This window comes from Paramisgurnus dabryanus, chromosome 13 (assembly GCF_030506205.2).
Source record: "Paramisgurnus dabryanus chromosome 13, PD_genome_1.1, whole genome shotgun sequence".
Lineage (NCBI taxonomy): Eukaryota > Metazoa > Chordata > Actinopteri > Cypriniformes > Cobitidae > Paramisgurnus > Paramisgurnus dabryanus.
In genome coordinates this window covers 17984208-18008199 of record NC_133349.1, presented here as the reverse complement: position 1 = coordinate 18008199, position 23992 = coordinate 17984208, and the positions used below count along the sequence as shown (strand labels likewise).

Sequence of the window (23992 nt, the reverse complement as noted above, 5' to 3'; positions counted from 1 at the left end):
TTATTTATGTCAGGGTTGTACATATGTCAGGAAAGTATACATTTTTGACTAGCCTAGCATGATGCTGTTGAGATTCAATCCCAGATTCAATGTTTTATTTTGGATAACTAACGTATTTGTAAACTAATGTACTTTAATATCTGACAGCAATGTCACAAAAATATATATAACCTATGTGAGATCAGTTAAATAGTAAGATTTTAGAAATGTACATTTCTTACCTTACCAGATTCTTTTATTTAGATCGACTTGCCATTTGTAAATTTTGCCTTGATGTAAATGTTTTGAATTGTTTACATTATTCTGTCTACTCATTTCATTTTAATTCATGCATGTTGTATGTTGAAATATTTTGTATGTTTTGTATATGATCAGTGTGTATTGTCAGTTAATAATGCTGGACAAACATTTTAGGCATTATTTAAGACCTTCATATTTTTCCATTGAAAGAGGATCAGTTGATCTTTCTTAAAAAATAATTTATTTTATCTCATACGTTACAACCAAAAAACACACATAAATTCACATTTACAGAACATCAAAGATTTCAATAAATAGCCTATAATAATAATAAATAAATAAAACATACACATTACATACAAACAATTCATAAAAATGACTTGATAACACAGTCATTACAACAACGTATTTGAAATTTCTGGCACATTAAATATTTCTCTCATATTTTCATTAGTAGTCATTTTCATAATAAATATGAAAACATCCATAGATTGTGATTCTTGCTGTTGTATTTCCACAGTGTCTAAGATCCATAAAATTAACATATAAAAGTGTGTCATAAATTATGTGTCTGTGTCATGTAATAAATAAATACCACTTCGTAAACCTCACTAATATACGATAACATGGTAAAAAACTAAATCTTGCCAGAATTATATGTGTTTTACACATATTTGTCCATTCATTGTCAAGTTTCAGTGCGTTCTGATTGGTCACTTCCTTCATTTCCAAACTCTATTGCTAGTACAATATATGCAGTAAACAATCTATTTTTCATCATACTGTAACTTGCTTACATTAATACATCAAGTACTTTCTTATTCTATAACAACATGTAAACAAATGTGCAAATGTTCTTAAATAAATAATACACTGTGTGCAGTCCTAAACATTCACAGTATAAGTCTGTGAGCGTTTTCGGAATAATCTCCGAAACCAAATCCAGTAGAGACCAATCATGATCAGCCAGTAGCACACATAAGCTACAGATCCATATATCAAAAACTTTGTCTCCTCTTTTTTTTCCTGTTTTGTCCAATTCGCCTGGCTTTCTCTGTAAATTGTGTACCCCAGGCCTCCCAGCAAGATGGCTGCCCACACTGAAAGAGGTAACAGAGGGATGTAGTTGCCAACCATCTTTCGGCGACCCGATGTCCCCCAGCTGCTTTTGGTCATGGTGAGAATGGCAAAGTATTTGGCGGGCAGGAGGCTGGTCATATAGAGGGCAGAGTATAATGACATGAAGATCATCACCACATTTTGTCGCAGAATGCACGCGTACGCCGCTTTCACCAGACCGATAATCTGGATGCAGCACAAGACCCACAAGATGTCCCATAGAGTGCCTGTCCAGAAGACCTTGATGATGGTGGCAGTAACGAAAAATGGAAAGACGCCAGAGACGATGGATTCATAGGTCATCCACAGGTGATGCTTGTGCCACCACATTGCGTTGAAGAGCCATTCGCGAAAGTAGGATTTGGTCCAGCGAGTCTGCTGGTTTAGCCAGCGCAGAAACTGGGCTGGGGTCTCTGTGTAACACTTTGAACGGGCGGTGTACCTTTAAGAAACAAGATAAAGTCCATTTAAAACACTGCACATGAGTTTGTATAAGACATGCACACTTGATAGCGCATGCTGCTGAGGATTGGTTGTCCTGTTTTTATAAAGAGGGGTCGTTTAATGAAAATGCATTTTAAAACACACAAAAAAATGAGCGATTCATGCAAATGGCTAAAATGGCAGCCTTTAAAGCCTGAATCTCAAATCTGTGACAACGTGAAACAAGTTATGAAAATGTGATCGAAATGCAAATTATTTGACAATACTGAGACTTTGAGAACAAATAATATGTTGTCATTTAATTATGTGACATTATTTCTATAAAGTAAGCATTTGCTTATATTAAAACATCATAATGAAATGAATACGCACAATGCAAGTGACACAAATACATATAAACATTATATTGCTCTTTAATTGCTTCTCTTTAAACAGACCTGACACTGGTTGAACCGCAGTAAAGATAAAGATCTAGGCATTAAAACTTAGACTTGGCTTCTGCATAGACGTTAAGCAACACATGCCAATTTAAATTGATCAATTTTATAGCATGTAGTGAAATAAAGGCAATTATTTGATATGAAGTTTGTTGGAGTTCACCAATAAATCAGTACTTGATTCTTTTCTTTTAAAGATCGGATGGGGACCCATAGTTACCATAGATACCTTCGCATTGGGCCCCCAATTTGCTAAATCCTCAACTGTGGGTAACATACTTATGCCGCAATAGTTAGCCTGTCTGGAACCAAGCTGATTTAAACCACATCACTGTATGTCACTTGCATTCCATGTGAACTGCCCCTATGCTAATAGGATTTTGTTTCTCTCTCCCTGTCTCGTCCTCGACCCCGAGGACAATGAGACAAACAGACCCAGTTCCGGTAAATGTGAAAGTCGGCACACCTCTGATCTACTGGCAGTCCTTCAACGTGATGCCCAGTTGATGCCTGACCAACGACCACCGGCAGAACCCGCTTAATCTCCTTATCCGTTTACATGTGTGTATATGTATATATATATATATATATATGTCCCAAGGGTTTTTCCCTTTTATTTCCCCGGCTAAAAAGTTGGCTGCCTTCTTGGGCTTAACTTAGCACCCTCTTCTTTACGTTACATTAGTAATACGCTCGCTTATAATGTTGATTCATAGCTGCAGCAAATTTAGCTGCTTATGCTATCGTGTACATGTTGTGCTATCTGTCGATTTTCTGTGCTTTTCACTGCATCTATTAATGTAAAGCTGCTTTGAAACAATTACCAATTGTGAAAAGCGCTTTATAAATAAAATTGAATTGAATTGAATTTAACTTACTTTGTGGCATAGCCCATGCTCAGCATTCGATTGGTGAGATGACGGTCATCCCCAAAGGTGCAATGAGTACCAAGAAACTTCTGGTTGTACCAGGACTCCAGAAACTGCTGTAGCAAGTCATTCCTGTATAAACCTGCAGCAAAGATAATAAAACTTAGAGATACGTATGGACAAAATATAAAAACTCACATTTTTGTCAAGATCGACAAAGTTTCTCTCTTACCTAATGGGCCGCTGATACAGGAGACACAGTTAAAGAAAGACTGGCAGGATCTCTCGATGTTGAATGCCATCCAGTAGCGCAGGCTGCTCATGAAACTGATATAGGAGTCTTTAAGGTTGAGGATCATCACATCGCCTCCCACAGCACCATATTTGTCATTACTCTCCAGCACTTTGCATAGCTCCACTGTAGCCAGAGGGTCTAATTTTGTGTCTGAGTCGCATACCTGATCCAAAGTAAGGGTAGAAGAATGAGTAACTATATTGAATGCGCATATTGTACTGAATAACATAAGCTTCCTGTTTGAATATCACCCACCTGTATGTAATCCACCGATGATCCCAGTGCCTTGAAGGCCGTATACATCACTTCTCTCTTTCCTCCCCATTTTTGCATAATACACACGCAACTCTTGGTCCTGATCAGCTCCTCAACCTCCCAGCGCTGAGGGTCCTCAAAGACAATGCCGTCAGCAGCCAAATTCTCTCCTTGGGCCCTGGGATCCCAAGAGTGGTAGTTGTTTTGCCACACATAACAGCCAGGATCTCGATCCGCAAAGACTTGTCGAAACATCTCCATCATGTAGCGGTCGTCGTCCGAGTTCCCGTCCACCACCATGATAATGCGGAGTTTGTCGTTTGGGTACTGCAATGCCCTTACTGACTGTAGGCACTCCATCAGATAGTCAGGATCCTCCTGATAGGCTGAGATGGTAAAGCCAATGGTCTTGGTGTACGTGCACGGTTTTTGTCTCGCTCGCATCCGGCGATGCTCCATGAAGGCGAAAAAGCTTTGGACGAGGATGTGGAGGCTGAGCAGCACGCCATAGAAACCGAATGAGATTATGTTGAAGGGAGACGAGGCTACTTGGAAACCTTTAATGTACGCCCATATCATCACCCCGAGTACGAGAAAAGCAAAGAGAAATGTAAGGATCGCTCGTGTCACAGTGCCAAATTTCCGTAATACTGGTTTGATGTCCATTTTGAAATGCTGGAATTAATAGAGAAAATGAATTACTGATAATCTACTGTTTTAGTGTGTATACCATCTAAAAATAAATGAAAATTAAATTGTAAAGAAAAACATTTGAAATAAGAACTGTTCTGATTTAACTTCAATAATTGAAAATAATATTATTTAATGATATGCAAATTCAAGCTTATTGCTGTTTAATAATGCATTAAGTTTTTTTTAAAAAACCAATATGTTATATTTTACATCTTTAATAATACACTTATGATAAAGTAATAAAGTTATGAACATACCTGTTGTATCTGACTCCAGCAGATAATTCTTCAGCAAGGTTTAGTTTGCTCCTTGTCTAGTTTTGAACTAACCTCTCATTTTCAAAAGCCCAAAACTTATAGTCTGGCTCTGAGCTCATGGAACAACCCCCCTCCCTCCAGATGTGAAATGAGCTACAGATGTGGCGTAGCAAATCACACCCTGCTCTCACGTCTGTCCTCTGCTGACTCACACAAATGATGTCAAAACTTAAGAATACTCCTTTTCTCCATGACAAAGTTGGTGTTATTTTTGTGTCAATAACTTAAGATGTAAAACTGACTTTTTTTGTCATGGTCGCCAAGGGTTTTATTTTGGTCAAAGTTCACAGAGTATCTTTAAAGTGCATGTTGACATGTTAAAGGTGTGCAGGTATATAGCCACATCATAATTAGGTGACCACATTTCTGTATTCTTCTTCTTTTGTCTTTTTTCTGTATTTTAAGATATATATTTAAAGATTTTATATACAAATATTTATATATTTGTTTTTTGATGCTGTCCTCTATTTTTTTCCTTTTAATGCTCTCTTATTTGTTTATCTAAATACTTAGAGTGTCTCTCTAGATTGAAACTTAAACAATAATTTTATTTACTAAATATGAATGTAAAACTGTAAAACTGAAGTTTGATGCTGCTGAAATGCATGTACAATGGTATTTTAATGGTACTCCAATGTACTTTAAGAAATACCATTAATAATGCAATAGTATCTGTTGAAGCAACCTTAAGTACATCAATTTGTATTATGTTTAATGATTCTTTTTTGTGTGTTGAAATCAAAGTAGAAAAAACTCTAGAAAAAACTCTGCATAATGACTACTAAACGAAGATATGTGAACTGGTCTTGCGTGCTTGTTTATCAACATATTTTAAATGGTTTTACTTTTGGATACTGCGCATGTTGCATTTGTCACCATCAGTTTAGGTCTTAGGTGTGTCACTGATGTCACTGCCGTGATTGGCAATATCTTATCAAGCGCAAAACACCATCACTGCACCCAAGAAAATATGAGGGTGTAAAAAGAGAGAAAAGCTTTTGTTTTGATAACAAGCTTCTCCTTAGAAACGTCAATAATGTCAATTCATCTATAAGATAGGGTGGATTGCACAAATGTTGGACATTTTTAGACTTCTGTGAAATAGGCTTCCTATTTGATGATTGCTTCACCCTCATATGACTGGACATTTAAGAGGTCATGATAGGTTGATTGTGATGCCATAGTTTCATTGGCACTCGTGTATTTTGGGGGGACCTCATTACACCCCACTTTAGGGCATTTCACCCTAACTAGGGGTATCTTTTCCCTAAATAAAATTAACTTTAATCGTGTTTTAAAATATATTGGTCTCATGTCGTTTATTATTTTACAATTCTCTTTCACAGCTTCTTTGACAACATATCTACCATGATGCCGGCACATAAGTAGTACTCCAGTTAAATAAAGGCAGTTAGATGCAAAGGGTGTGTCCCACAGCATACACCAATGGACCATCACAGTCACTCCTGTGCGTTAGTTGGCATATAAGTATTAATAAATTTAAATTTGAAATTGGCATCATTGGCTGTCAAATCTGACTACACCACCTTATCACATTGTTGGAGGGAATGTAGGAACACTCTAAGAAAGGATGTGTTAATTTTTTACACATTGTTTTGTGTTATTCTTTTTAACACATGGGGTGGTTTCCCAGACAGGGATTAGCTGATTAGATTTTTGGCAAAACAAAGGACACTGATGTATTTTAAGATTCGTCAGTGCAATTTGTTTTCAGTTTGGACAGCTCTTACATTTATTTTAGTCTAGGACTAGTCTAATCTCTGTCCGAAACCGCCCTATTATGTGTTATTTTAACACATTATGTGTCATTGTGTGTTGATTTTCTGTTCAAATAAATTAAAGGGACAACATGTTTTAACAACACAGACATGTGTCTAGTTAGGGGCAAAACATTAAATATGTTTTTCTTAACTAGACACAACATGTGTTGTTTAAACACAACTGTTTAAGTGTGAAGGAAGGGAATATCAGAGAATGTAAAACATATATCACCCTGTAGCCCAAGACAGCTTGCCCACTGAAGCTAAGCAGGGTTGAGCCTGGTCAGTACTTGGGTGGGAGACCACCTGGGAAAACCAGGTTGCTGCTGGTAGAGGTGTTAGTGAGACCAGCAGGGGGTGCTCACCCTGTGGTCTGTTTGGGTCCTAACACCCCAGTATAGTGACGGGGACACTATACTGTCAACAAGCACTGTCTTTCGGGTGAGACGTTAAACCGAGGTCCTGACTCTCTGTGGTCATTAAAAATCCCAGGATGTCTTTCGAAAAAAAGTAGGGGTGTGCCCTGGCATCCTGTTGGCCTACTAATCATCCCCTCATACTAATTGGCTATATCACTCTGTCTCCTCTCCACTAATAAGCTGGTGTGTGGTGGGCGTTCTGGCGCAATATGGCTGCTGTCGCATCATCCATGCAGGTGGATGCTGCACATTGGTGGTGGTTGAGGAGATTCCCCCGTTCATATGTAAAGCGCTTTGAGTACTGAGAAAAGCGCTATATAAATGTAAGGAATTATTATTATTATTAATTATTATTATTATTATTGGCATGAGATATAATGGAAAAAAGATAAAGTATTGGCAGGAATGTACCAATCCTCCAATTTTATTTCCTGCTTGTTGAATACCCAGATCAGTTTAGCAAATCCCAATTCTTCATAATACATATGCACTGAAAAAAAATGATTCGTTGAATTTAATCAATTTTTTTAAGGTAAGTGGTTGCAATCAATTTATTTAAGCTACATTTAAACAAAAGTTTTTTATTTTACTATACTAATCATTTTGTTTAAATGTAGCTTAAATAAATTGATTGCAACCACTTACCTTAAAAAAAATTGATTAAATTCAATGAATCATTTTTTTTCAGTGTTTTATTGGCTTGCAGGATGAGTAATATTAGCTGCCAAGATGATTATCTTAACTGGATGAAACTACACATTACTACTTTAACATCACTCCTCATACCTTATGAAAATGAAAAAGATAAAAAGAAAACTCTACGGCTTAACCCTAAATCTGGTTTGTCCATTTTTTACCCCATTGGTGGTTTAAAAATAACCCAGCATTTTTTTAGAGTGTATTAGCCAAACATGGTAAAACAAGCAGTTAACAACTCATCAAAATACAATTACAGTAGTTTAAAATCTACAGAAATAATGCAAACACATGGACTTTCAATACAAATGTTTTTTACTACTGAAGGGACCCACAGCATTGAATGCTTTTTACCTCCAAAATTACCCACTTCCATACTACAGTATATTGTGTGTGTGTGGGGGGGGGGGGTGGTGGTATATTTTTAACACAGCCTTGGGTCAAAAAGAGACGATCACAACCTGCTGGGTTGTAATTTACCTATACTGGGTTGTTTTAACCCATTTTTTGTGTCAAATAAAAATTGTATGGTTTAATTTTTTTTATTTTACTTTTTGACCTATATCACTGGGTAAAAACAATCCATTTTTAAAAGTGTGGTATTGCAAAAAAACGGATAAAAAATATGTTTAAAGGGGTTTAAAGGGGTTAAACTTTAACAACACATTAGTAAAAAATGTTTGTGGTTGTTGTTACATATCATAGGTCAGCAAACATCAAAACACAGCAGATTTTATATGTTCAGAATGTTGACAGCACCCACACATACTGTATAGGAACATTCTGTTTTACCTGTCAGACACTTTATTTAATTCAGTACATACTGTCACAGTAGTGTTCGGTATTGAATGCAAGGTTGGCATTGACACACTTCACACATATTTTAAACCGCACGGGTTTACACCCTTCTCCTAAAGGGCCAACTTTCTTGCAGAATTTTGCTCTAACCCAAATCAATTGCACCTGAACTGGCAAATCAAGATGTTCAGGAATAATTTGTCATTAGTCATCTTATTCAAATCTACGCATGCATGCATGCTTTACTGGGAAACCTAGGAACTAGATTTCTTAGAAAGCAAGAGAGTAGGCTACTGACAAAAAGACATCCGCCTCCGCCTTCAAAGAAAATAATGAATGAGTTTTACATGCTCTACAAACTTCTAAATATAACAAAAGATACCAAGGCTAGACAAATCAAGAAAAAAAATGAAGTAGACTACTGACCCATTTCATATTTTACAATTTCTGATTAGGCTGTTGAAAAGTGTCACATGAATAACTGCAGCTGTGCCACCACCTTCTGACCATTTACTAGAGTAGCCAGTTAAATTCTTAACTGTCCTGTACAATATCTATTATATGTCCTGAAGTTTCCCAAGATAATCTCTTTAAGAGCAAATTCAACTGCAGAGTTCATTTGGAAAGCTTGCATTTTAACGTTCCAGAAATATTAGCAAAGAATTGAATGTTTGCTTTGGTCTAAAAAACTCTGAAGATCTGTTACATTTCTAAACGAAAAGAACACGCAAACATTTCCTTCAGCTGCTGCTTGTGTCACCAGTTTATTTCGTGGAAATTTACGTGTTTCCATTGGCCGTATTTTCAATTCGCATGGTCAATTTGGGCAACTCAAGGTGGAATAATGGAAACGCGGCTAGTGTAGCATATTTTACCAGCAGAGGGCAGCACTGCACCACCCTTAAAACCAAACGACCCAGACATGTGAAGCAAAACGTTTAAGATTGAGTGTGCAAAAACTGATCTATGTGTAATAGTTTAAAAATTATGATACATTTTTAATATAAAACTCACAAAATATGATTCGCCTTAGCCTAAATATTGTATTGCTATTATTATGGGAATCTTTATCACTTGTTAAAGGGATAGTTCAAACAAAACAAAAAATTCTGTCATCATTTTCTCACTCTCATGTAGTTACAAATCTTTATAAACCTCTTTTTTTCTTTTTTTTTCTTGTTTTTTGTAACAACATGAGAGTGAAAAAATTATGACAGAATTTCCCTTCAAGCCACTTTGTGTTGAAATAATATGGTTATTGTCTAAAGTGAAACTGTCAGAACCGCAGATTTGATTTCTTATTATTAGATTTTTGCTTTTTTTAGAATAAAGATGCAATGTGTGATTTGGAACAGTTTCAGCCTGGACTTACTGTTGTAATAAAACATTAAGTGGATTCAAATAATGCAAAAAATGAGGTTATTAGTTTGGGTTGCTAAGGAAGTTTAAATAGGTTTGTAGAAGTATTACAACATGAGTCTAAGAAAAGAAACAAGCATGACTTTTCACATGCTATATAACAACAAGGCCACTCAAAACATGTAACATCCACCTATAAAATGAAATGGATTTTGTATTTTAGGGTTATCTAAATTTAGTGATAGGAAATTACCTGACTTCTAAAAAAACATCTTATTTCAATTAATGGCAGTTTAACCCTCAATTGGTCCTTGGGGTCTATATGACCCCAACAACATTTCATTAGTTAAAGAGTAACTAAACCCCTGGTCAGAGCCTGACTCCACCCACTGGCAATATTTGAAAAATGCAAGAAAAGTGGGCAGATCCCAACAGAGATAGAGGGGACGAACTTAGTGTGTGGTGAGATCGTAACAAGGGCGTGGTGAGCTTGAAACTGCTTACGTCACGAGTCATTTCTTGGACCCAACATCCAATAGGAAAATTCAACTGCAATAGCCACCGTTCAACCTGAAGAGGGCGGCACTCAGACGTTTTTACACCATATATTGCAGTATTGAAACACTTTATATCTAAATGTCAAAAAAGTTACTAAAATCAATGAACAGCACTAATAAAGCATCATTCTTACAGATCATTAACTAAAAAAAGTTGGTTTAGGGTCTAGTTACTCTTTAAAAAAGGTTCCCTTTATCTTAGAGATATACAATTTTGTAACTTTTCCTAAATAATATGCATACACAAAAAACTGGGCTTGATTCGGTTGTTCTGAAGGTATGTAAAAAAATTAGATGATTCCAAGTTAAATTGAATTAGAAATGCAAAAAAAGTATTTTTTTGCATTGTTAAAAAAAATCCAGCATAAATCTGAAAATTTTGACACAAAAATGAAGGCTTGGTACTTGTGGAAAAATGCAATGCAAAAAACACTTGCTCACACAAACACACACGCACACACACACACACACACACACACACATAGGTATGACTGCCACAGAGATAACTTGTATAGAATTTGGCAAATAAAATCACAAATGCAGAAAAAAGATATATTATAGACCCAAAGGGTCAGTAATGTAAACCGGAAATGAGGACCATTGGAGGGATAATTATTTTGTTGATGTACCACATATAACATGATGAAATAACATGACTGGATTCTCTATTTTTAAATCAAATATTAAAATATTATTTAAAATTATTTAAAATATCCATAACTACAATTTTCACACATTCTCAAGAAAACATAATAAAGAGAAAACATAAAAAAAACTTTATGTTATGTTATTTTAAACCCATCTAAGAAGTGATCTACCCCTTCCCTAAACTAAAGCCCCCACATTTCCTGGACAACCTACAAATAGAAACTTTAGCAAGGTGTGATAAACCACAATATCTGATATGCAACTAAAATTGATGCAGCATTAAATGCCAACCGGAAGATGCATGTTCATAAAATATTTGTTGTGTTATATTATATTGTACTTTATTGTATATATTTGTAACACACCAAAATGTTTAAATCCACATGACACCATTGCCATATGGTGTTTCACAGCTGGCTTGGTCACTGTATCTTAATATGACATAAAAAGACTGAATGTTCTTGTGAGGGTGAAATAAAAAGTTAATGTAACATTAGCAAGGTGTGATAAACCACAATATCTGATACGCAACTAAAGTTGATGCCAGCCGGAAGATATAGCATTATCGTAAAATGTTTTTTGCAGTATATTATACATGTACTGTAAAACAGTCAAATCCACATGACAGACCATGGCTTGGTCACTGAATCTTAGTATGAAACCAAAAAGGCGGATGTTCTTGTGAGAAAATAGTATGACATAGAAAAAAATGTGCACAGTAAAAGTAGCTGGGTTATTTTCAACGGAATATTTCAGCCATTGGGTTAAAGTAACCCAGAAAATGTTTGTATTTGACCCAACAATGAGTAAAAACCACCCAGCATTTTGGGTTAAAACCACGTCAAACCAGCTCAAAAATATGTGTTGTAATTAACCCATGGTTGGGTAAACATTGGGTTAAAAAATGTACTAAATGCTTGGTTGTTGTTACCCAACCATGTGTTGAAACAACCTAGCAACCTGCCATTGGGTCATTTTTAACCCATCTGTGTCTTCAGTCCAATATTTACCCAACCATGGGTTAAAATCAACCCAGCTTTTGTTAAAGCCTCGTTTTATGTCAGATCTATGATGTCATCTTTAGCCAAGTAATGGAGCTTTCAAAATAATGATTGTGGTAAATAATAATTTGACCTTACACACTGTGTAGTGCAAAGCGTCATCTAAGTTACACAACTCAGTCCTCAAGAGTAAGTTAGTATTATGCCATTATATAAGTATTGCAAAATAATGCATTATATTTTATTTATTCATTTTGACTTTTTAGTTTTTAATTTAAAGGGGTAACAATTTTGGTTATTTTAAGAAGCCTTTAATAGGAATTTCTTTCCACTCCATATTTCCTGCGTCTAAGCAAAAAATAAACAGAAAATGTGGCAGCCTATAAAATAATATCCGTATTTTAAGTTTTTGGTCCAGTGCAAAAAACAACAACAACAGTTGTTAATTCATGCATGCATTAAGTAATGCTTATAGATTCAGATTGTCAGGTACTCTGTATAAACCCATGTGCCAAGGTGTTTATCAGTGGCAGACAGAAAAATAGTCAGATGTAAGGCTACATTTAACTAACCCCATGATTATATGTACTTAGGTTTTAAATATAATGCATTCCCATCCAGTATGGTCAAGTTTTTTTCTTTCTTGCCCTTTATGTCACAGTTGGTTTGCTTTTATTTGTTAAACTTCAAAGTCTGGAACACGAAATTCTGGCATTTGAATGATAAATGGCCTTTTTGGTCTTTAATTTGTTCAGACACGAAATGAATTGTTTAAGTGGTATTTTGTGAAAGCTTGAGGACAAAATCTATAATAAAGGTTTCAGTTTTGTTTCACGAATCAATTTTGTTAACCCAATGGAAACCCTGCTCACATGATTAACTTAATAGAAATGGGAAGCATTAAACAAATATTGCACATATACGGGCTTTTGAGCAAGGCTTATGTGGAAGTAAAGTCTTTCGTTTTCGTGCAAATAAGGAAAGTTAAGATTTTAATTAACCAAAACATTCACATGAAAGCACAACAAAAGACCTCCGCCCCCTAGTGGTTATTGGAGGAACGTCCCAATACTTCTGAAATGCATTGCTAATGATGGTTAAAAAATATTAGGTTGTGTTCGCATCGTGCATTTGTTTATTTAAAATGTCTAAAAAAAAATGTCTAATATTCTCATTAAGACTGAGAATCCAGCAGTTCTGTTTCACTTAAACAGAATTAACATCCAGTAAGAAAGTCACAGATGTGGAACTGTAAGGGGAATATGGCTCATGGCTCCCACAAAAAGCAGCATGTGCCCAACACATGCTGCCTGTTTCAGATGATGAACTCTGTTTGCTGAATGTGGTCAGTGGAGGAAGTTAAAAAAACAAGAGGAAGGCAAAATTTTATTGTCCACTCTTGTGTGTGTGTGTGCGTGCGTGCGTGCGTGCGTGCGTGCGTGCGTGAGTGTGTGTGTGTGTGTGTGTGGCCAATAGGTTTATTGACTTTGTATATATGCCAGCTTCCTGTTCAGTTTTATAGCACATGCATTTCTCGTATGGTTTCCTATAGATGCGTCGATCGGAAAAACAAAGAGCCTCTATTCATTGCTCATCGTTTTTTTCCCTGTAAGAGACAGTACTAACTGTACCTCTCTTTAAAAAATGTGCTGTTCACATATTGTTTATCTATACATATGTCTGCCTGTTGGCTGTCTCTGTGGTAAAGCGATTTATATTTGCGTCGCTGATCACAAACATTGTGGCTGGGAGCTGAGACAAGTAATAGGAAGTGGTTTGGCATGGAGAGATCAGGCATCCACATTTTTTTGGTTTTTGGTCAGATTGGCAAAGCAAAAGTGGGGAAAAATGTTTGACAAAATTCTTGACCTTCCGCAGCTTTAACTCCCACTCTGAGTAACCCATCCACAAACCTCCTGAAGTTAACAGGAGTGGGAAAAGTCCTATCCCACCTCTTTAGGTGTGGCTAAAGATATGGGTTTCTATAACACTGATTCAATACAAACACTGACCAGTTTTTAAATAGGTTTAGAGTAAAATGACCTAAGAAAGGGCGTAAGAAAAATTTGGTGGATAGCAGCTGGCGAACTGCTAATGTGAGCGCATGAAACAGTGTTAAAATTAGAAAAGAAAATGCGTATTTTTTTTATTTCCAATAGAAAACCAGCTGGTTAAATAAAAAAAATCCAAAATTGTTTCTGTTCGTATTTCATGTTTTGCTCTGCTTAAATGAGGTCTGTAACTTAAAGGAACAAGTAATATGGGTTGTGAGGATTTTCCCCTTACAGCTAAATAAACAAAGGGTGGAAGTCTGTACTGTGCCTCATTAGATTTTTCATTGCCACAACATGAAGGCAGAGCAAGTTCATTTTAAACCCTTTGGATCTGTTTATTTCATGACCACACCCTGCCTTCATCTGCACAAAAGAATTCACTCTAACCAAGCCCCCCAGCCCAGGCACAAAGCTACTTTCTGCCCCATAGTGCCATTGGTTGTTTTACACACCCAAATTGGTATTTATGTTGGCCAACCAAATTGCAAGTTTGGTTGGTATATCAAGCAGTGGAGAGACCTAGAAGACCACAAATTATAGGATCTATTAATATCTCATGCAGACACCATCATTATGAATGACTCATAACAACGTTATGGGACAACTTAGTTAAAATCAATTAAAAAGCATAATAATAATACAAATGTCAAATGGGATTTAAAGGCAGGATAGGCAGGAAATATCTAAAAAAAACTTTTTTACAAATTTGTTTAAACTTTCTTTATATTCCAATACATAGTTAAAATGTAAGTACTCTGAAAAAGAGAGCATAAAACTCGAGTGTCTGTAGACCTCTAACGACTGTTTTAAACACAGCTCATTATTTCCATTCGGGACGAACAAATGATTGGCTTGCACGGCTGTCACATTCCCTTTCGCGACCATGGCACCACCCCTGTTCCTACGGGATCTGCCCACACATGCGATTGATTTGAACTGTACTTTTTAACGATCCGAGCCCGGGCGCGCTTTCGTCATTAAGATGCGATTGTTTTGAAAAAAGCAGGAAGTTAAGCTCTTTCTTAACACTGGAACCCACCGTAATGATAAGTCTGTGTTTTTTATCGGAGTCGTTTGGTGCGCCATTACAGACAGCCCTCTCACATGTCATCATATTGCTTAGTTGATCAGTCACGTGTGCAGCTAGGACATTCTCTTACCCCTTCTGCGCGCATCAAAAGGTTTTTAAGGAGGCAGATTAAGGTGAGTGGACACGCAACTGACGTCTTCACCTTTTGAATCGCGTTCAGACGCGATTGCGCTCACACCACAGCCTTCCACGCCTGAGCCAAAGTGAACCGCACTCCGGCCCACCTCTGCAACCCGGCCCGGGGCGCGATTAACCAATCCCCGCCCGGGCGCGGTACAGAGCGATCACCATAGTCAAACAAACCAGGCTTTGGGGGTCAAACGCGCCCGAGCACGGTTTGGATAGTGTGAGTGCGCCCTAATTGCGTTACTTAGTTACTTTTCATGGAAAGTAATGCTTACGTTACTTTTAAGTTACTTTTGCGTTACTTTTTCTTACTTTGCAGGTGTCTTTCTGACTAAGAAATTCTGCATTCAGAAATTGCATATTTCCATCAATAAAATGTCAAGCTCTGGCCTGCCATCTTCATTTCTGACAAACTGTTCATGCATAGAGTGTGTAATTCTACGTTAATACGTTCAATTGTACGTTTAATGCAGTACATTGTTTTTTTTTAACGTCTAATTAATTAAACTGAAAAGTATCTCGCATTACATTTTTAAAAAAGTAACTCAAATAGTAATGTGTACATTTATAAAGTAACGTGTTACTTTACTCGTTACTTCAGAAAAGTAATATTATTACGTAATGCACGTTACTTGTAATGCGTTACCCCCAACACTGAGTATTACACGTGATTGTGACATGATGTTACTACATGCACCGCGCTCCTTCCTCTCCGCTCGTCTGGTAAATGCTTCTCCCAGCATAGCCGTCAGCGTTGAACGTTCATTTGTTTTGGGGGCGTGGATTTAGAAGAAACCCAGAAGAGAGGGGGTGGAGTGAATGGAAAAATTAGCTGTGTTTAAAACAGTCGTGAGAATACAGACACTCAATTTTTATACTCTCTTTTTCAGAGTACTTACATCAGGAGTGGGGAACCCTGGGTCCTGGAGGGCCACTGTCCTGCAGAGTTTAGTTCCAACCCTAATCAAACACACCTGAAAAATCAAATTAAAGTCTTCAGGACTACTTCGAAATTAATTTCAGGTGTGTTTGATTAGGGTTGGAACTAAACTACGCAGGACAGAGGACCAGGGTTCCCCACCCCTGACTTACATTTTACTTATGTATTGGTATATAAAGACAGTTTAAACAAATGTGTAAAAAAGTTTTTTTTAGATAATTCCTGCCTATCCTGCCTTTAATGTATTTGTAGCATAACTAAACCCATTTACAGTGGCAAGAAAAACCTTTTGGAATTTCATCGTTTTCTGAATAAATCTGTTATAAAATGTGATCAGATCTTCATATATGTCAAGGGTATTGACAAACATAATGTCTAAAAATAATAGCACAAAAATTCTGGTCTTTCATGTCTTAATTGAGAACAAAAACCTCATAGTAACTCTGGAAAAAGTATGTGAACCCTTGAGTTTATGACCTCAAAAAAGCTAATTGGAGTCAGGTTTTAGCTAAAATGATTTGATGGAACTTGCTAACATCTTTGTTTATGAGTCTACAATATGTAAAACACTGAACAAGCAGGGTATCCACGGCAGGACACCACGAAGGAAACCACTCCTTACTAAAAAGAAGATTGCTGCACACCTGAAGTTTGCAAAAGAGCACATTGATACTCCACAGCGTTATTGACAAAATGTTTTGTGGACTGATGAAACTATTGAACTATTTGGTAAAAACACACAGCCCTACATTTGGCGTAAAAAATGGCATGGCATATCTCATGGAAACATTATCCCAGCTGTAAAGTATGGTGGAGGAAACATCATGATTTGGGCCTGCTTTGCTGCATCAGGGCCTGGCCAGCTTCCAATCATTGAGGAATAGATGAATTTCCAAATATATCAGACAATTCTTCAGAATAATATGTCAGCTGAAACTGTGTAGAAAGTGGGTGATGCAACAGGACAACGACTCAAAACACTGTAGCAAGTCCACAACAGAATGGCTTCAGAAAAAAATAGTTAACTTTAAGTTAAAAAAAGTTAACTTTTTATGTACTTCTCTAAATTTTATTTTCGGTACTTCTCAGAAATATACTTAAATTGTACTAAAGTATACTTGACCTTTACTGACCGAAATGTCTAAGTATATTTGGCCTATACTTGTTTACTGATATATACTTAAAAGTATAAAGTAAAAATGCAACAACGAAGGATGGTGAACTTGCATGTTAGTAAAGGCAGGCGCAGAAAAAAAACTGTTCAGTGTTCTGGAAACATCTTTAGGGCTTTCAGTCACAAATATTTATTTTCCCAGTCTTTCTTGTACCCACACCTTCTCTTTTTAATTGATGATGGCGGTGCAGAGTCAGACTCAGTCTCTTTCTCCATTTTTCGAATTGGAAAGCGCGCATCTAAAAGGGATACACGTGCGTGGCTGCGTGTGGACTGCGCTGTCATGACAACAACGAAAAGTTGACAACAACCTAGTCAGCAGTTCAGCTGAGGGGCAACAGTAGCGTGCGAGTGGCGAGCGAGCCTGAACTGTCTAGTAATGTTCGTTTGGCTGCCTGGGGCTCAAGGATATAGAGCGACCAACTTTTTTTTAAGCAAGCATTGATTATGCGTGACACGGTATCAATTTGCGGGACGCATGAATTGGGCTTCAAACGCTGTGCGTTCACGCGCTACGCGGGACGGGTGGTCACCCTACTTGTAAATCTGAGTTGATTTAACAAAAAAATTTAAGGCAGCAAAGTATTTTTTACAGTGTAAACTTTTAGTTAACTAGTGTACTCATACTGAAAGTGTACATGCAAGTGCTCTGTTAGTGTACTCTTAGTAAACTAGTAAGTTATTGTGTGCTGCAGGTATACTTGCAAGTATTCTTTTACTTTTAGTTAACTAGTAGTTTACTACTCAACTTTACTTTAAGTGAACTTAACATCATACTATAAATATATATATATATTGCACTTAAAGTACAATTCTCCTGTCTATTAATTTGACATATACATTGTAATTGTACTTTCAATTTGAAGCTAAATCTTTCGTATGCTATCAGTGAGGTAATCAAACAAAAATAATAAATAAAAAAAATTATAAATATATATTATATACTCACTTTCAACATTTGATATGTTATCTATATTCTATTGCGAATAAAATATAAGTTTATGAGATTTGTAAATTATTCCATTCCTTTTTTACTCACAATTTCTACAGTGTCCCAACTTTTTCTGATATGAGGTTGTATATATATCTATATATATGGCTGAATCCCCTGAATATTAACTTTCATTCTGGACTCCATTTCCCATAATCCTGCATACCTAGACTGATTACTCTGCCACCTGAAACTCATTGGACAGCCTATATAAACTCTCTTTAGTCAGTGCAAAGTCTTGATTTGTACCGGCTGTCATTGCTGAGCGGTTTGCCTGCCTGCATATCTATCTGTATTTATTGATCTTTATCTGTTTTACCCGGTTTACGAGTATGTTTGTTGACTGCCCTGACCCTTTTGCCTGTTTCATGACTACGAGATTTGCCTGCCCTACATTGCTGTGTTTGCTGTTGTTTGACCTTGCCTGTTGGAATATGAGTGTGTTTAATAAAAACCTGCAGATGGATCCTCAGTGTCAAAGTGCTTTGTTACACAAGCAGTATACAATACGTAAGCTACTAGTTTACTAAGAGTAATCTAACAGAACATTTGCATGTACACTTGAAGTATAAGTCTAGAAAACTACTAGTATACTCATGAGTTCACTTGAAGTACAATTGAAGAAATAATTTTGCACTAGTTGTACACTTAAAGTTGACTACTCTTACACTTATAGTACACTTAGAAGTATACTTTTATATACTAAAAGTGGGCCAATTTACTCCCAAGCGGTATTCAAGCAGTACACTTACAAGTATACTACTAGAACATAAATGTTAGTACACTTACTACATAAAGTATACTTAAAACTATACTCCAACATTACTTAAGTATACTTAATAAAATGAACTTGAAGTGTACTTCTTTTTCGTAAGGGAAGTCATCATAGCCCAGACCTCAACCCAATAGAGATGCTATGGATTGACTTGAAGAGGGCCATACACATGAGACTTCCAAAAAAAATGACAGAGCTAAAGCAGTTCTGCCAGGAAGAATGTGCTAAAATTCTTCCTCAATGATGTGCAGGTCTGATCATCATCTTCAGGAAGCGCCTGGCTGAGGCTATTGCTGCAAAGGGGGGTCAACCAGTTATTAATTCTAAGGGTTCACTAACTTTTTCCATTGCCATTTTGAATGTTGAATAAGTGTGTTCAATAAAGACATGAAATATTAGAATTTTTGTGTTATTATTTTTAGACACATTATGTTTGTCAATACCCTTGACTTAGATGAAAATCAGATCACATTTTATGACAAATTTATTCAGAAAACCATGAAATTCCAAAAGGTTAAAAAGTTAAAAAACTTTATTCAAATTATATTTAATAAATACTGATTATTCACAAACCAGGAAAGAAAGCTCAGATTTGCATATTGATTTTATTTCCTCAAAAACTTTTTCTCCTGCGCCCTATTATGAAAGCATTGCATTAATTATGAAAGGATGTCATAACGGAAATTCACTTTCATTTGTTTCTGGTGCTTTTAACAATTACAAAAATAGAATAATTTATTCACTTAAAGTTTCTCAACCCCTCATCCTCTTCATTTCTGCTTCGTCCTCTCCCCCGTTTTTTTCCTGACTTAGTTCTCTTCCTCCGCACATCTGTATTGGCAGAGTGCACAACTTTGCTTGCTTATGCTCTCTATTAGAACTCTTTTGTTTTGGCATATGCAATCTATTTTTTATTCAGAATATTCTTTATTAATTTTGTTATAAAGTGACTGTATTAGAAGGCATTAATTGTATTTGGTGTGCATTTTTGCATGTCTTTCTGTGAGTTTATAAAAAAATCTCTCAATCTTTCTGACTGTGTTATTCTCATAGGGCTTTGGTAAAAGAATGTGCTTTTGGAAATGTTGTTAAAAGTGGAGGATGACGATAATTTCTGGAGGCTTGAGTGACCCTCGGAGAGATGACCCTAACAGTATTTAAAATATGTTTCTGTTTAGGTAAAGGTGAACATGAAATCAATCCGCTTCATTACATTGTGAGAAAAAGCTAGTGGGGTGTCAAAATCTAAATTAAACAACATAAATTAAACATCACTTAAAATTGCTCTACTGCTCTTTTTCTTTTTTAAAGCTCTGCACTAGCAGGGCTGCCAACTTTTGAGTTCACCTTGGAGTGAGATTTACTTGGGGGAGGGGTGTTCAGGGGTGCATAGAAGGTTGGCATCTTGGGGGGGTATTAAATTAATATTATTATTTACTTAATGTTTATTTTAGACTAGTAAATAACTTATACAATAATTTTAAAGTAATTATTTGCCAAACAATGTATTTGAAAATAGTGTGGATTTTTAGCTATTTCTGTGTTGAATTGTTGGAAAAGTCTTGGAAAATTAAACTCTTTCTGAGTTTACAGTTGTGAGCTCTCTGTTATTATTTTATCCCATTCTATTACTTTTATTCCTGATAGACGTGCCCAAAACATTCTAAAATTCTAATGAATACTGGTCTGTGTAAAATGTATAAAACTGCAGATGACAGCTGATTTGATTCAGTTCATCCACTGAGAAAGAGGAAAAGCACAATGTGATCATTTATATTTGAGTAATGCTAATAGAGGGACTGTCACATTCACAATACACTAAACCAAATGAGCCCTTTAAATATAACTGAAGACACATATAATGTGAATATCAAGACCATAATTATATTTGTTATATATAATATAAATATATTGTTTATAGATGTCAAATATCAAGAATTTTTTTCTCTTTTATTCACGCAGGCTTGTAGTATTTGCATCATTTTGACTTTGACAAGCACTTTTAGACTGTCGAAGATTGAGGCAGACAAGGTAAAGCTTTGTACAGTATTTACAAGCATATTAAGGAATTATTTCACTTTACACACCATGGGGATTTGAATGGTGGGCACAAGCCTGCGTGAGAAAATGGATGTGGGTGAGGGTTGGCAGCCCTGCTTTCTAGGTCAAGACAAATTTGTTCCACAAAATGCAAGTTTGTATATGAGAAGTTCAGATGCAAAAAAGTGCTTCTGACATGAGCATTTTTATGACATGAGAATCTTGTGTTTAGGTTCAGTAATTTTTCTTTATAGGCAATAAAAAGGTTATTCAGTTACTGAAATGCTTTGTTTTCACAAATATCACTAATTCACAAATGCATTGGTATTTAACAACTTAACTCTCACTCTATACTTTAACTCTTAACTCTATACTTTAATATGTTACAATTAAATTCTAATCATGAGAAAATATATATAATTGGACATGTCTAAGACTCTAGAATAAGTATTTCACCAGTGTTTTCCAAAAAAATGATGCAGGAACAGACTACTTTATGACAAGAGTGCACATTTTAAGAAATCCGACTGTTTTTCGCTGCAAAACCCTCTAAGTGCATGTAAGCTTTTCTGGCAAAACCCTCCATTTCTTTGGAGAAGACATGGTAAACAATTGCAAAATCACTAAAGATGCAACTAAAGGGCTCATTATAGTTGTGCGTACATCCTACAGCGTAGCCATGACAGCATAGGATACGCGTCGGTTTCATATATACTTCTGCGTCGTCGTCCAGGTCGCAAGTTTTTTTTACCTGATGGGAGGGGTTCTAGTGGACCAATCACAGCGCTTGCAGTCAGCGTATAGAACTGACATACTGTTAAAAATTTGGTGAGGTCCACGTCAAGCTACGCAGAGGCTATACAGATAATCTATGGCGACTATAAATTGGACTTAAACATTGCAAATGATGACAGTCAAAATTCAAAATGAAGAACCTGAACCACACATTAGGGGGCGCTGTGAGACATGCACTGCCAAATTCAGGTTGTATTCAGGTCCAAGTACTCACAAGGGACACAAGTTTGAATGTGATTCACATGTGTTTCGTGCATTCACATGTCGTTCATCCAATGCATCTTCCGTGCATTTAGAGGACTTTGCTGAAAATTGGTGATAAAATAGCAGATTCTGCCAATTCAATCTTTGAATGGTATTTCTGAATGGCCTGAGGCCGGGATTATTTGATAAACATATAAGACGTGCCTGTAAGCTCCTCGTATATACATCCAAGCAGCAATCTTATATGTGCACCACATTAGAACAACATCAAACGATTCTGATTGTTTTAACAAGGCAGTAGTGGTTTTAACAAAAAAGTGGTTGAGATTAAAATGCCTCTTGGAAGAATACCCCACACTATATGTTTTTCCAGGCACACACTTACAATTACATATAGCAATACTTCAAAAACAGGTCTGCGACCACCAGTAACAATGGTTTCTTAACATTGTTCTATTCTCACAGCTGTCCAGTACAACATTTTGCACTAAGAAAAAGGTTCACATACTGACTGCCAATATTCCCTATACACCCACACATTTGTACAAGTTTCTGCTGTCGGGGTGTATAATAAATGAGACGCATAGGGGGCTGGTGTGCAGAGCCTATAAACTTCATCTCTGTTGGTTGGGTGTGTCTTGAGAGAAGCTGTCCACTTTCTAACATCCAAGGGAATAAGACGCGGAAAGGGATCTGTGATCTCACAGCAGTGTTCCACCTACACAGCGCCTTTTTACAGCTTGAACTGATTAGGATTTTCCCATGTACTACACAATCTTAGCTGTGTTTTCCATCTTTGACAAATGCACATGCTTTATGCAGGCTATATTCCAAAACAAGCCTGACTAAGGTTTATCTGATCTTTTTTAATAAGCAAGTTGTTATCATGCAAAGATATCTTGGAAAAATGTGTCAACTAAACTATGTTATGAGGTTTAAATAAAGGCCACAGACAAATGTATAATTACTGCAGGTGATAAAGGCTAGTCTTATTGTCTATGGACTGTCTAAAGTCTTCTATAGCTGAGCTTCTGATGCATATTAATATTCATAAGAACTGGGAAATTATTTTTTCATTCCAGTAAGTTCTGATCTGATTGGCAGACTGTATTTTTAAGAATACTTTTCTACCATTTTTCTCTTTGCTTTTTGAAATAATCTATCTAACCCTAGCTAAATATTTACACAATTCTCCCCTTTCTTTGGGATGTCACATTTAAGAAGAATTCTGTTTGTCATCCAAAATAAACAAAACACTTAAACTGTCTCGGCTTAGTATTTAGCTTGGCCATGCTAACAGGTTTTGACAGAAACCCTTCGTAAGTTTCAGCATTGGTAAATTTGTAAGCATCTTTGAAAACTAAACCATAGATATGGGTTAAGTTTTGAGATTTCTGCATAATAAATGGTCTCTTTTTTATATTTTTCATATCAGACTCATGCACTGATGTCAGACTCTTGAGAACCATATTTTCACTAAAGACATGTTTATGTTTTGCATTGAAAACAACTTGACAAACCAATGGAGTCATCATGACACAGAGGCAGTTGAGACCACAGTAAATAAGTGGTTGCAGTGAGACTTCTCAGTTGGGATACAGTAGTGTCTTCTTCAAACAACACAACGCCAGCATTTGAAACTCAAGCACTTGCAAAATATTGACCAAATAAAGTCATGCATGTGACTTCATTTTTTCCAGCATTGGCTGTCATCATAAAAATAGGTTCTGAATTTCTCCCTTAAAAAAAATCATACAGAAAGTCTTCATTACATTTTAAGATGTAGGATTATATATTTCATTTGTGTTTGTGTGTGCTCCTCTCAACTTTTTCATTCACTGTTTTTGTCTAGGAATGTTTGCTTGCTTTACCGCA

At 36.3% G+C, this 23992-nt stretch overlaps 1 protein-coding gene across 1 annotated transcript; it reads right to left on the bottom strand.

Moving 5' to 3' along the window:
• Window positions 1-500: 500 nt before the first annotated feature.
• On the bottom strand, window positions 501-5936 carry has1 (hyaluronan synthase 1). The gene is made up of 5 exons (XM_065245653.2): window positions 4610-5936; window positions 3660-4334; window positions 3342-3567; window positions 3119-3251; window positions 501-1801 (listed from the first exon to the last, which is right to left on the bottom strand). Exons 2-5 carry the CDS (start codon window positions 4323-4325, stop codon window positions 1126-1128), a joined length of 1701 nt encoding a protein of 566 aa, XP_065101725.1. The 5' UTR covers window positions 4326-4334; window positions 4610-5936; the 3' UTR covers window positions 501-1125.
• Window positions 5937-23992: the final 18056 nt, after the last annotated feature.